The sequence below is a fragment of the Anomalospiza imberbis genome, chromosome 4 (genome assembly GCF_031753505.1).
Source record: "Anomalospiza imberbis isolate Cuckoo-Finch-1a 21T00152 chromosome 4, ASM3175350v1, whole genome shotgun sequence".
Lineage (NCBI taxonomy): Eukaryota > Metazoa > Chordata > Aves > Passeriformes > Viduidae > Anomalospiza > Anomalospiza imberbis.
Window position 1 is genome coordinate 42662915 of NC_089684.1, and position 13950 is coordinate 42676864.

The 13950-nt window shown below is 41.8% G+C and overlaps 1 protein-coding gene and 1 long non-coding RNA gene across 2 annotated transcripts; one reads left to right on the forward strand and one right to left on the reverse strand.

The window, feature by feature from the left end:
* The first annotated feature begins 357 nt into the window (after positions 1-357).
* LOC137472712 (uncharacterized) lies at positions 358-4041 on the forward strand. The gene is made up of 2 exons (XR_010998380.1): positions 358-567; positions 1715-4041. It is a non-coding gene; the product is annotated as an uncharacterized lncRNA (long non-coding RNA).
* RAB33B (RAB33B, member RAS oncogene family) lies at positions 3572-11956 on the reverse strand. The gene is made up of 2 exons (XM_068188050.1): positions 11675-11956; positions 3572-6490 (listed from the first exon to the last, which is right to left on the reverse strand). Exons 1-2 carry the CDS (start codon positions 11915-11917, stop codon positions 6047-6049), a joined length of 687 nt encoding a protein of 228 aa, XP_068044151.1. The 5' UTR covers positions 11918-11956; the 3' UTR covers positions 3572-6046.
* Between the last annotated feature and the right edge of the window lie 1994 nt (positions 11957-13950).

A 13950-nucleotide genomic window follows, 5' to 3' on the forward strand; every position in this document is an offset into this window, starting at 1 on the left:
GGCAGCCTTTGCTGGGAACAAATGTATTTCCCCTTTGCTGGCAAAGGGCATTGAGAAAACAGGGGATACAAAGTCACAGTTGTGTGTCTCCATAGCCCACCCTGTTTTTGCATGAAGTAGTTGGAAATTGAAGTAAATCTTCACTGTAGGTAGATGAACTGGCCTAAAATATTTTGAGTGGGGAACATTGAGTGGGTCTTGCTCATTAAACATGCAAGGGAAAGGCAGACTACAGAAGAGAGCCTTAAAAGAGCTGGGAAAGGACAGGAGTGGTACTAATTAATCAAAGTACAGATATGTTCTGAAAACAGGAAGTGGTATTTTGCCTGCAGCTGACAGGAGGAATATTCCTTTTTTTAAATCCTCAGTAGAAACCCCACCTAATATAAGACACCCAGTATGCATTTTTTGGAGTCAGACTGTGTGATTTCCTGTTGCCTAGGATCATAGAACCACAGACTTCTTTATGTTGGAAAGGACCTTTAATACATTGAGTCCAACCACTGATCCTTATCGGTCCCTTCCAAACTGAGATATGACTCCATGACTCTCCAGCACCAACAGTGTGTAAGTATGGAGAAAAGTTGTTGAATTTATCTCTAACTTGAGGAGGGAAGCCCATTCAAGCAAACAGAATTTCCCAGCCTTCCCTAGGTGCTTCTCCATAAAAACAGGAAGTGCTTTGTCCTGCACCTCTTCAGGTCCGTCCAACCCAAGCGCATTATCAAACTGCACAATTTCACTTGCACTTTCTGAGCTGCTGCAGTGATGTCTCTCCTTCCTTCCTTCCTTCCTTCCTTCCTTCCTTGGTAGTTACAGCTTCAAAGTTACAGAAATGTGTGTTCTCTTTCATTGACTTCCCATTTACATCATCGTCATTTAAAATTACTTTGTTTCATGGTTCATGTTTCACCCTCTGCCTTCTGTCCACTACATGTTTTTAACTACACTCATCACTTTCTTCTTTAGTCAATATTAGTTGTTATTATATGTCATGTTTATGGTGGAACAGTACATGCAGATATTGCTAAGCCCTTGTCCCCTGCCCAATAACCATAAGACTGATTCAGGATGACAGATGGTGTTTTCAGCTTCCAAAGTCTTTGCTCTAAGCACATCTTATATAGCAGTTGCCTCTGTGTTTCTAATTTTGTCTGATGCAGGCAGCCTCCCAACCCCAACTGACCCAAGTTTTTGCTTCATTCAACAGTTCTTCACCCATAAAGCCTGAGAGCTGGAGCCTTAAAGCAGATGCTAGAGCTGGAATCCCACCAGTGTCAGGTATCACACATCAAAAAGAGTTGGAATTCCACACAGCACTCCCCCAAATGTTGCATTATGATGCAAAAGTATGCATGCCTACGGTGATGTGAATATACATGTTTTCTGGCCATCATTTTAGATATACAGATAGAATATATCTTATATATCTTTATTTACCCTCTACTATCATCATGCATATAAATTAAATGTACCTACTAATGACAGATGAAAGTATTGAAATCAACTCTTTCAGGTCAGATGCAATTTGACAAAAGCACTGTGAGCCTTGAAGCAAAAGACAAGGGCTGCCAACATTTGTGCTTTTTAACAGCAGCATCACAGTGACTCAGATATTAGCTCAGAATTGAAGCTAGCACTCCAGGGTAGTCATGAGGATCCACAGGAACTTGAAAACCCTCTCTGATTAGCACATGCTTTTCTTAATCTACAGCTGAATCTTTGGTTGCTAAAGGCAGAAGCTCTTCACTGTCTCTATTTTGAGTGTGTTAAAAATACCTTGAAGTAAATAGAAAAGCTGTTTCATGCATTTTAGGGTCAGTTTTGTCTTTTCCTCTTTGTCTGCCCTTCCTTAACTGAAGAAAGGTCTGAGGGACAGAGGACTATGAAGGGCAAGGAGCACCTCAAAGCCCCCTGAGCATTTAAAGTGTTTTCCTGTACAGGAGTGGATATGAAATGTGAAGGATGTGGGGATGACCAAGCTTTGGAGAGGATAAATGGTTTGCAAATGCAGCTTCTGCTTTATGACTGCTGATTTAGAGGCCCAGTGTGATGTTTTCAGCAGTAAATAAATCACTAGGTATTTTCAGAAAGAGGGAGTTTAGCATACTGCCTCTCACCAGTCTTTTTTCTGCCTGTGACCTTTCCAAAGGGGCAGTGCAAACAGCAAAAAATAATAGAAAAGGAAGTACTGAGCTAAGATCAGAGTCTTATGACTCTTAGTTTTCATATGCTAAGAGCTTCCCCCAGCCTGGCCTCGAACACTCCCAGGGATGGGGGATCCACAGGTGCTCTGGGCAACTTCTGCCAGTGCCTCACCAGCCTCAGAGGGAAGAATGTCTTCCTAATAAGAGCAGCATATTTGTTAAATGCAGGCCAGGGAGAGGATTATGCTCTGTTTTGGGTTTTTTTCTAATGATCACTGGTATTGCTGGTATTGGGAAATTTGTTTTCCATTAATTTCAAATGATTAGCTAAGGATTCAGTGATTTGTGACTCACATGAAGCACTGATGAATCAGCCAGGCAGAAAACAATACATGTCAATAACATCCCCCCAGGGACTGTGCACCTCAGGGAATGTCCCTAGATGACCAGTAGCTCTCACTTGCCTTTCTTTGAGCTCTGGAAATAGCTTCCAGAACTACAAGGAGCTGCCTTCAGCATGTGCTTCTATTTGGCAGGTGGGAGGCTGTGCAGAGCCCAGTGAGTCCCAGAACATCCCTGGAAACCAGCAGCCATTCTTCCTCTCTCAATGCCTCCTCACAGCCCTCACTGATGATGCCATTCAGCTGGATAAATGAGGCCTCCTTTGGGCACCCTGCACCAACAGAGGAAGGAGAAAAAAATCCCACATCCTCAGAGACATCCTCAGAACAGTGGTATTTTTTTGTGAGTCCTAGAATAATGACAACTTCTAATGTTATTTATTACTTTAGATTTAAGATTATGTGTTGGTGTTGTGTTGATTTCCACAGAAAAGTCAGACTGCCATTTAAAAGTAATATTAATATTACTTTAAAATAACATATGGCTCTACATTTATCTGGGAGTTGCAATGTTAAGCAACATCAGTCAATGACCTCAAAAGTAGGACTCTGGGGAAAAAAAGAGTATTAGAATTATACTATATTCTAGTGAAATGAAAATACAGAGAGGATAAGAAATATGACTTTCAACAAATTTATACAAGTTAGAGGTTTTATTTCTGAATAAGATGAGACTAGAAGAAGAGTAATGGAGAAGACTCCTTTAGGGTCTTGATTTACATCCAAGGGTCAGTAATCGCTATTTCTGTAACTGTTGTTTCACTTCCCATTCTTCTGGAATCTGAAATAAATACTGAACATGCCTCTGAATCACCAGGTGGGTGCTGCAGATGCCTCAAAATCACCCAGTCGTTGCAAGAGAGCACTGACAGTAGTCCATGTATTGTGACAGTCTGTTTTGCAAAAATTGTCACCCACACAGACAGAAACTAGAAACTCCTTTAACTCCCTCGCAGCATTTTTTTAACCATATGGAATTATATTATCATTTATATTGTAATTATTGAAAACAAGTGGTAACAGTTAGTGGCAAAGCCAGTTTATTAGTTTTTTTGTGCCTTGCCTGCCCCCAACACATACAAAAGAACACAACTTTACAGCCTGGTAAAGTGAAAATACACGTACAAAGTATTCAGTACTGTGACATCCATCCTGTGGGCAGAACATCACCACTGAAAGCCAGGGAGCAACACTGAATCCTGCATTACTGACCACACTGCCTCCATGGCAGAACCATTAAAACATGCTTTGTGCTGAACATGGAATTACACACTTGAACACCATTTGCACACAATTTTCATGACATGGGGGCCCTTATTTACAAGGTGTGATAACTCAAATAAAACTTAATAGATGTGCAGGTGTTTCAGATCAAATTTAACAGTAACACTGCAGCTGCATGATTTTATTACCCCAACCCCCAACCTGACTGACTTTAAAATTCTTAGTTCTGGGGTATTTTTATTAAAAACAAACAAATAAACAAACAAAAACCCAAACCAACCAACCAAAACAAAACAAACCCATGAAAACTTGCTGACATATTTAGTATACAAATAATTAAGAAGGATCCTTCTCAGAAAAAGGATTAAGGACATGAGTGAAAAACAATCTGTCCAACAGGACTGTAAACCATATTTACTTACCATAGCATAAACATCAATTTAAGATCAATAATTTTCTTAAAGAAATCATTAAGGACACTAGTGTTAAAAAGGTGATTGTTTCTGAAAAAACTGTAAATTCTAGTAATGTAAGGTTCAGAGTGAATACAAAAGCTTCCTTTTACAAATGTTTCCTAAGCAAAAATACTGTCACAATTGAAGCAGCTTTATACAGGAAAAAGTACTACTTTTTGTTTAGATTCTTTTTAAACATCTTAATCATATTAGACCAAATTAAATGCTCTTTCAAAATCTAGAAAAAAGTCAATGCATTTTTTCTGTATAAGTTGCAAGGAAAGTACATCTTAAGAATTGTAATAGTTTACATAATAACAGGTATCTTGTTTCAGTAGTTTGTTTCTAACGCAATCATTAGGGTGGCAGCTTCTGAACTAGCCCTTCCATTGAGTTTCCAGTAAGCAACACGAGCTACACATTGCCAATAAAACAAAAAAAATCTTCATTTATACTTCAAAAGCTCAGTCACAAAACACTGTTTGACACGGCACGTGAATGAAGCCATAGATTGCATTCTATGGCTTACATTTCACTTTATGCAGCTGTGTGCAACTTAGCACCATTTTTATTAAGAAACTGCTCTTCAGACAGATCTGAAAAAAAAGCAGTTGCAACTATGAGAACACAGAAAAAGGTGGTCCAAGAGGAAGAATTTCCCTCATCTAACCCCTACTAGCTCACATTAGTAATGCCAAGGATGCCCTACATAGAGTCACAACATTATACATGCAGGTTTTCCCTCGAAAATCTCTAAGAGATGATGTAGTTGGTAGATTTACTCCATATTTCAAGACCAAATTTAGTTTGTGTTTGGAAATATTTTAAGAATGTAGCATATTCCTAAGCATTCCCATTCCTGAAATATGTTATCAAGTTGGCTTTTCATGATATCTGAGATGCACTCATGCTCTCTTAAAGCCCTGCAAACCCTATCTTTGAAAACCAGTATGCTTTTGCCAAATTCACCCAATCTTTTACTTACTCAACTCAAATACACCACACTCAGAAATATATAATTTAATTTTAGTAAGATCAGAGAACGCATGGATAGAGCCCCAATTTTACCCCAAATCCTGCGCTACAGTACTTTCCACAATATGGGTTAACATAACATAGTTTGGTATTGCATGCTAATTATGAAAAATTAATCAAGTTTTAAGTATCAAATAATTGTCTAGAGGTAGGGAGAAGTTAGTCAATTCCATTGCCACTGCCATGAAGAAACAGACCAAGTTCACAGTGGAATGACAGGCCAAAACCTAGCAATTTGCACCAACACTGGCAGCCCAAACTTTGACAGACCTGTATTTTTTTTGCTTTTATAATAAAAAGGTACCTGCCTTCTAATTTCCTACTCTTCACCTAATATTCCTTCATATGCCAAAAATCTCCCCGCCTGCTGACCCAAAACCCAAGTTCCCTGGTTGTCACAAAAGGCTTTTTCTCCTACATTATTCCAACACAAGTAGCAACCAAAAGAATTAGTAAACTGGCGCACTAGTTATAATCTTACCACAAGTGATGAGAACAACCTCAGGCAGCAAGAGCTCAACTAGTATTGCTTTGTCAAAACTTGACAAAGTGAGCATGTTCCCATATATTTATAGTGAAACTTTAGTAATTCAGAAAGTACAATTACAAAGTGCAAGAGCATAAGATGGGCACATCTACACCAGGAAAAATTAAAATAAAAAACACATTAAAGTGCCAAAGAGATTTGCTATAGTTGCTACCAAAACCTGTAACTTTGCCAAAGATCAAAATTTTGAAGCACTTGCAAACAAGACTAGGTGTCACAAGCCAGTGACAATGTGACCTAACACCAGCAGGATGTGATAGGTTTTGGTTCAGGCTTTATATGTATTTCATCATGATCTGGGGGTTGACTAAGCATTAACGGCTTGTGACTTTTAAGCTTGTGAGCCAGTGTCATGAATATGGCCTCCACATGGTCGTTGTCATTGGGGTTCTTGGCAGAGGTTTCAAACAATGGCATGCTGTGAGTGTCAGCAAACTTCTGGGCCAGGTCCGTGGGCACCTGAATAGCACTTCTCAGGTCACATTTATTTCCAACCAGAATCCGTGGTATATCGTTGGCAAGAAGGTGCTGTTTGCACTCCTCTATCCAGGATGGCAGGCTGTGGAAACTGGCAATGTTTGTCATATCATACACAAACACCACAGCATGGACGTTCCTGTAGTAGTGCTGCACCATGCTCTTCCTGAAGCGCTCCTGGCCTGCAGTATCCCATAGCTGTATCTGAAAACAGAAAGAGAAGGAGAGGAAAAAATGTTTTACTACTCATCCTGGAAAATAACACAAATTACCCAGAGTGAGAAGAGTTACATGACCACAGAAATCTACTCTTCTGAGTTAATCATACTGACAAGTTGGTGCTGAAGAAAACCGTTGCATTCACACAATTTCAGAAGCTTTGACTTTCAAAGCTTCTCACAAGTGAGGTCAGGAGGAATGATGACACTTGAGAGAAAATACAGATTTCTGAAAGTTTACTGGAGTATTTTTAAAGATTTTTATAAAAATAAATCCTGAAGTCTTAACAATAGCACTTTTATTCGAAACTTAAATATGCATTACTTCCCAATACAACTCTCAGCTGACATGATTTTTGTTATTGCCAAAAATAATCTCATCTTCCCCAAAATTTTGTTGTTATCATGATGTTAACTGCCACGTAAAGGTGGGAAGAAATCAAACCATGCTTGATTTCAACATCACCAACAAAAACAGGACAAAGAAATCTTTCTCTGCAGTGTGCTGGAATCAAACCCTCCTGTGATGAACGTGTAACTTGCTTATTTAGTGCTTTACCTGGGACCATACTATGGTTTGTAGTATAAAGGCAAGCATAAAAGAAAAAAAAAATTAAAAAAAGAAAAAAAAAGGAAAAGTATAAACCTCCTGTTAAATTAATAAGTGATTATCATTTCCAGGTACACACCATTCTACCCAAACCAGACTGAACACAGGCGCTATAAGCATAGTCAGAATAGAAAGACATTCAGAAGAACTGAAATTGTTTCTAATTTCTGGGGTCCAGATTGAAACAAAATAAACAAGCTTTGCAGCACAAGCAGCTGTAAGCAACGACTAACAGAAATCTTAAATACATTGATCATCCTGTGTAATGGAAGCCTGGAGTCCTCAGACATGTAGAGAATGCTACAGAATTGTGGACGGTAATGTTTACCCAAACTTGCTCTTGAGGAGATAAGAACAGCAATGCACAGCAGTCAGAACCCCTGCACCTACAACACTGCATTACCTGTACACTGTCAGAAATAAATTGGGGTGTGGCTCTATCACACACACCTTAGTGATAATGAAACATCTGAAAGACATTTGATTTCTTGGGAAAAGCCAAGTCCTAGCTTCCTGTCTGTCTTGTACAGCTGTTCGCTGATGGCTGAGGCAGTTTGATTAGTACTCTGGCTTTTGAGCAGAAAGGTTTTTGTCCCTGGGAATGAAAGGAGTTTTCCTTGAGACTCAGAACTCAAGGAATACTAAATGTTCTGCAGACAATGATGATAAATTTGAAATTTAATCTGTTCTCATGAATGTCACAGCCACTATGTAATTGTTGAAATCGTTATCCCTTTACCATAGCTCTGCATTCCTTTGATCCAAATGTTTCAGTAAAACTTCTTTAGAAATTGCAAGTATCTTGAAAATTGTCTTGTTTACCACTTTAACCAGTGACTTTTTATATTAGAAAAAAGGAAGGCCAAGTGCAAGGGAAATCTGCTAAGAGCAAGAAGATGCATCAGTGATAGACAGGACTACAGTATCATATAAAGTTGTTTTGAAAGCTACAACAGCGGAAATACAGCGAAACTGAATAGAAGCAGATGCAAAGTCTTGACACCAGTGACTGACAATAAGGACCTTTTCTTTAAGCAAAGGGTTCATCAGGTTGGAAATTACTGAAGTGGATGACAATCCAGATCCACTAGTCAATCACAGGATGTTATGAATCAGTCATGTGACACACTGAAGAAATAAAAGATGTTTCAGATGGTGTGACTTTTTCTGCAACATTATGTTCAACCCTGGTTATCCATCCTCAAAAACTCAGACTAGAGCAGGTGGGAATGGCAGCTACTGGTTGCAACAGGGGAACTGAGAACATCATGAGAACATCAGAGCAGCTTGGCTTTTGTAGCCTAGTCCAGTTCTGTGCAGCTGTTGATCCAGACACTTAGAAAGACCCGTGTGCTGCTTCTGAAAGGGTCACTATGATTGTTAGGAAAGGCAAGGCAAGTTTCCCTGGCTCTGATCCCATTAAATGGTACTTAGTTGCAATCTGTCTCATGTTAGAGTAAACCCCCACCTTTTGCCAATGGTATTACACTCTACACACAACTGACAGCATCTCCATGAATCTACACAGTCAGACTAAACAGGCACCTGTGTTTGGGCAAGATTCAGTCACACACCCAGGTGAGGCAAACTCCCACTTCTGTGCACTTCTAAAACACCATAAAGTCAGGAGACTCATAGAAAATGTTCATGAATTTGAGAAATTAGGAAAAAGAAGTGCAGGCTGAAGCAATCCTATGTATAGACAATATTATGTTAAGGAATCATATAGATAAATCTTGGAAAATGCTATATCAAATTAATTTAAGGAGGGAGTTGATTTTCACAGGCAGCTGTGAGCTTACAATTCTCTCCCCATCTTATTCACAGAGCAGAAATCAGTCATGCTTCAGTCAAGCAGAGATCTGCAAGTGTACTGCCAGCCTTGGGTAAAGATGGGGAAATTAAATTAAAGGTTTACATAACTTGCAAGTGAGGCTTAAACTACAGCTCTTCCAAAATTTCATTTACATGCAGCATTCAAGCTTGAAGGGCATTATCAACTGAGTCATTTGCACTGAGAGGTAAATCCCTTTCCCAGTGTTGAAAACTGCACACTTCAGAAGTTTCTTTTTTCCCTTGTTCAAGGTGAACTTGAGGAAATGGATCCATTTCTGCCTCTCACCCCAAGTATTTTCTCTTCTGAAAAACAACACTGAAAATGTTCACATTAATGGGTGTGCACTGATGAAGTAACATTAAGATTACTATTTCACTGTTAGTCCAGTAACACCCATCTTCAGGGACCACAGTTTTTATAACAACCCTTTAAAATACGCAGTTTGAATGTTTGGTTTAACAGCATAACTCAGCTAATAAAACTGTACAGAATCACTTGGTCACATTCCCTAGGAAAGACAAATGGCATAAAAAATATTAAATACACTGACTCAGCTATCACACCCCACCTTCTGATTCTGTCTTGTGGTCCAGAAAGGCTCTTTTCTAAACAAGGACTCACTTTGTATGTGTGGTAAAAACATAACTGGCCTTGATGCTATGTCTCCTTTAAAAAGGGAGAAAATTGGGAATAGTTCAAAGGTACAGAACATGCTGTTCGGACTTTCTTATTTAAATTTCATTTGTGCATTGCTCTTTTAATGTAGGTCAGTGAAGACTGACATCATTGTTTTCTTCAATTTGCAATGCTTAGATCAATTGAGGAAGAGGAAAATTTAGAAAGCAGCAAATCCATTTGTTGAAAGCTTTAATTTACTCATCACATTTAGGCATCAGTGTTTGATATGAAGCTGTCAGCCTGCTGTACAAGGAATATACTTGTTCCTATGCCTTGGAAGGCTGCACAATCGCTGTGTGAGAGACAGTCAGCAAGAAGAACTGTGCTTGTGTTCCTGCCAATGACACAGCACTTTTCCAGCTGTGAAGGAAACAAGTTACTGCTGTAGGAGCACAAGAAAGAACCATCCAGCTGGCTGGGGGAAGGGAGAAGACACCACTTTATAACCTACTTTGACGCAAGAGGAAAAAATCTCTTCAGGGCACAGCAAGGACTACAATAATTTAGTTCATCAGAGCTTCTCTCTCCTGATTCAACTGGTGTTGCTGGAGCTGACTGCTACAAGTGATAAAGGTGAAGAGGAGTGAGAGAAGTTGCCAAAACCACCCAAAATCAGTTCAAACTTGACAATACTCCCACGAAGAACTGGGGTCCTGGCCATAAGGATAGAATGTACTCCTTTAATGCTGAAAAAGAACTTGCATGAAACAACGTGTCTCAGAAGAGCCTCCTTCACTTCTCCACCTTCCTCAACCAGAACTGGTTTCTTTTACAGATAACATTCTCAAAAATGCAGCAAAACAATCTACAGAAACATATCTATGAGAATGGCACATTAACCTATGTGAAGCATCTCAGAGCTGTGGATTGTGCTATGTTCTTCACTTCTCTCCAACAAAGGCCAGGCATCATTCAGACGTGATGACAATGACAGTGAGTAAGATGGTGCTGACAAGACAACATCCCTCAGGAGGTCTTTCCTCTGTCCGGACAAAGGAGTACAAAATTTCAGCTGTCAGAGAAATTCTAGTCAGTGGTTTTACTAAAAAAAAAAAAAAAAAAAAAAAAAGCCACCAACAAAAACTCCTATTCACCTTTCTTTTTGAGTTGAAAAATGATATGAGATTAAAATCCCACATGAGCAGGAAAGCAAATTGGCTCTCCTGTTCTTATATATCCTCCATTATTTCTTTAATCAGTAAATAAGCAAGGAAAAACTATAGCTTTCAGCTCCATAACTGCAAGCTGTAGCTTTAATGCCTGATGATAATAAATGCCCAAGTACAAGCTCGAGACTACTGCTAACTTCATTTTTCTGCACAGCTGAGCTTTCCCCATGGAAACAAACTGTAATACAAAAGCAGAGGGGGATTCCGTTTAAAACAGTTAGTAAACAAACTGCACCTGTAAGCTGTTACAGAGTATTCTGCAAGTAATGGTTACAATCATCGCACAGCAAACTTGACAGAATCCTAAAAATTAGAACTTGAAGCACACTGCTCAATCCTGAACAATATTCAATTGCCTAATATTTTTAGCGCACAATGATCGTAACAGTGGCACCTACATAGCTCTGTGGTGCTGAAAGTTAAAACAGCTGTGGTGTCCACTGAACAAAGACGCAGAGTTTCTCAGAGGCAAGACGCTGCTGGTAACAGGGACAAGCCAGACTAGCCTACTGCTCAGAGATCTATACACAAGCCCCCTGTAAAGTACCGATCAGCCTTTGACAAAAGCCGCGAGGAGGCTTGGCCTACAGCAGGAATTGGTTCACCGTCACGGACACCGGCACCGCGCCCACCCTCCCGACAGCAGCAAGGCCGAGCGGCGGGACAGCGCCAGGGCAGACACAGCCGCGGCTGCGGGCGACGCGACCCCGCCGAACCGAGCTGCTGTGGCTACCGGCCGAACCGAGCTCCCGGGGCCCGGCGGTGACGGAGGCCCGCAGCCCCTGCCAGGCCCGGGGCACGCCGCTCTGCCGTCCGCCGGCCGCTGGAGCGCGGTGCCAGGCGCTGCCCCTCCGCCCGGGCCGGGCCCCGGGGTACCTTGATGCGCTCGCCGTCGATGCTGACGGCTCTCTCGCGGAAGTCCACGCCGATGGTGGCCTCGGTGCGCTGCGGGAAGCGGCCGGCGCAGAAGCGGTAGGTGAGGCACGTCTTGCCCACGTTGGAGTCCCCGATGACGATGATTTTGAAGATGCGCGAGCGGGCGGGGGGCAGCGCGCCGGGCAGCGCCCCGGAGCCCGTCAGGCTCAGCTCCAGCGAGGACTCCACGTCTCCCGCCGCCATCGCGGGCCCGGGGGCGGAGCCGCCGCCCGCCGCCGCCGCGGGCCGGTCTCGCGAGAGAGCCGCTGCTGCCGGCGGCAGGGGGCGGCAGCGGCAGCGGCAGCCGGAGCCGCTCGGGAGTCTCCGAGCAGCGGGAACGGCCGGGACTGCGGCGGGCAGGGCCGGGACTGCGGCGGGCAGGGCCGGCCCCGCGCCCGTCCGGGCGGCCCGGATGTCGCGAGGCGTGGAGTGTGAAAAAGCGCCTTGTTTTTTAGAATTTTTAAAAGTTTAATAGTAATGAAATGGTTATAAAAATAGTAATACGATTAGAGTAATAAAAATTTAGAGTTAGGACAATTACAAGACAATAAAAAGCAAAGAATTACGGACGTCCGGATGCTCTCGGGCACTTAAGCCCCGACAAGCATGCCTTGTGAACAAAGGAATAACCCTTAAAACCATACACTGCTGCATATTCATTCATATATATACTTCATGGTTATGCATACATTCTGTTTAAAACAAGAAACTCTCTCTGTTGTATGTCAACTGCTTCCTTTAATTCCCCCGGCGTCTTCGAGTCTGAGCAAGGCCTGAAGAAATTAGCTGCTTCTGATAAGAAAACCATAAATTCCCTTTCTCTGGAAGATTTAGGTGTTCTGTGACTGTTATCTCGAAGCGAGTATCTCATTCTTTTAAAAAACCCTCACATACATAGTTTCTATTTTAACTACTAAAGCTTCATTTTAACTACAAAACTACATTTACCATACTATTAAAATGTTAATACAGCACTTCTAATCAATATAACATAATACATATAGTATTCCATTTGATATTTGTGAAAAGCCAATCATAAAATATGCATTTTTCACGTGGAGTATGTAAGATTTTCCTATGAATGGTTGCTTGATTTTTGTCTGCCTTCCATCCTAATCAATGAGAAGGGAGACTAGGTCTGTGAAACAGAGAGCTGCCAGGAAGATCTACGTGATGGCCAGGTGCTCCAAAAACAAATTATTTGTTGGTAGAAATGCCTTGTTCGGGTTTGGGACTGGACAGGCTTCAACATTCTCAGACCCAGGGGAGGTTAACAAAGCTCGGGAAGAAGGATGTACCACTGTGGACAAAGCGGATGTCCCATAGTGCGCACCAAAAGTGCAGAATGTAGGGGGCACAAGGACATGTGGCAGAACTCCCAAGATAAGGAAGAAAGCAATGAAGACAGCTCAGTAACTGTGCTGAAATCGGCTCCCAGTGGGTAACAGGCAATTCCGGCAGGGGCAGATCCCGACCAGCTCACAGAGCAGCGACACAGAAACCCACCGGCCACAAAGGAGAGAGACTGAGCACGGGGTTAATTAGCACGAGAGGTGAGAGAACCATTGACCAGCAGAAGACAGAACACGGATCAGTAGGAGAATCATGTGACTTGTAACTAATGAACACTAATGACTTTGCTAAAATGTATAAATAGTAAAAGTTCTGAGAGCTGGGGTACTTGTCTGTTGAATATCATGGAGCACTAGGTTTGTGCAATCTGAAACAGATCACGTCTCTCGACTAGTTACTGGCTTGTTGGACATGAGGTAACATCCAGTTTTTGCAGACAACATGGTGTCTGAGACTGAAGTAGTTCATGCCTCAAACATTGATATAAAGTTTTGCTCATTATAACAAAAACATTGTAAAGAAACTACAACCAAAGAAGCCTCCCTGAAGATACCTCACTGGGACTTTGCACTGAAAGTCAAACTACTGAGATTAGATAAAGGGAAAACCCATTCTTCAATCACCTGAAACAAATGAGGCAACAAGGAAAAGAATGTGAGCCAAAGGCAGCCACCCTGCTAAGAATATCCCTGCCTTGCTAAGAATCATCCCTGGCTTGCTTCGGGGTGGGAGAGGCCGTAGCCCACAGACCCCTTTGCTAGGAGCAGGTTTGCCCAGATTTGACCCCAGCTGATGGAGGGGGAGGAGGTTTGGGTGTGTTGCCCCTGCGTGCTCAGGGGCACGGAACCCATCCCCCCTTCCACAAACTGGCTGTGGAACCTCCA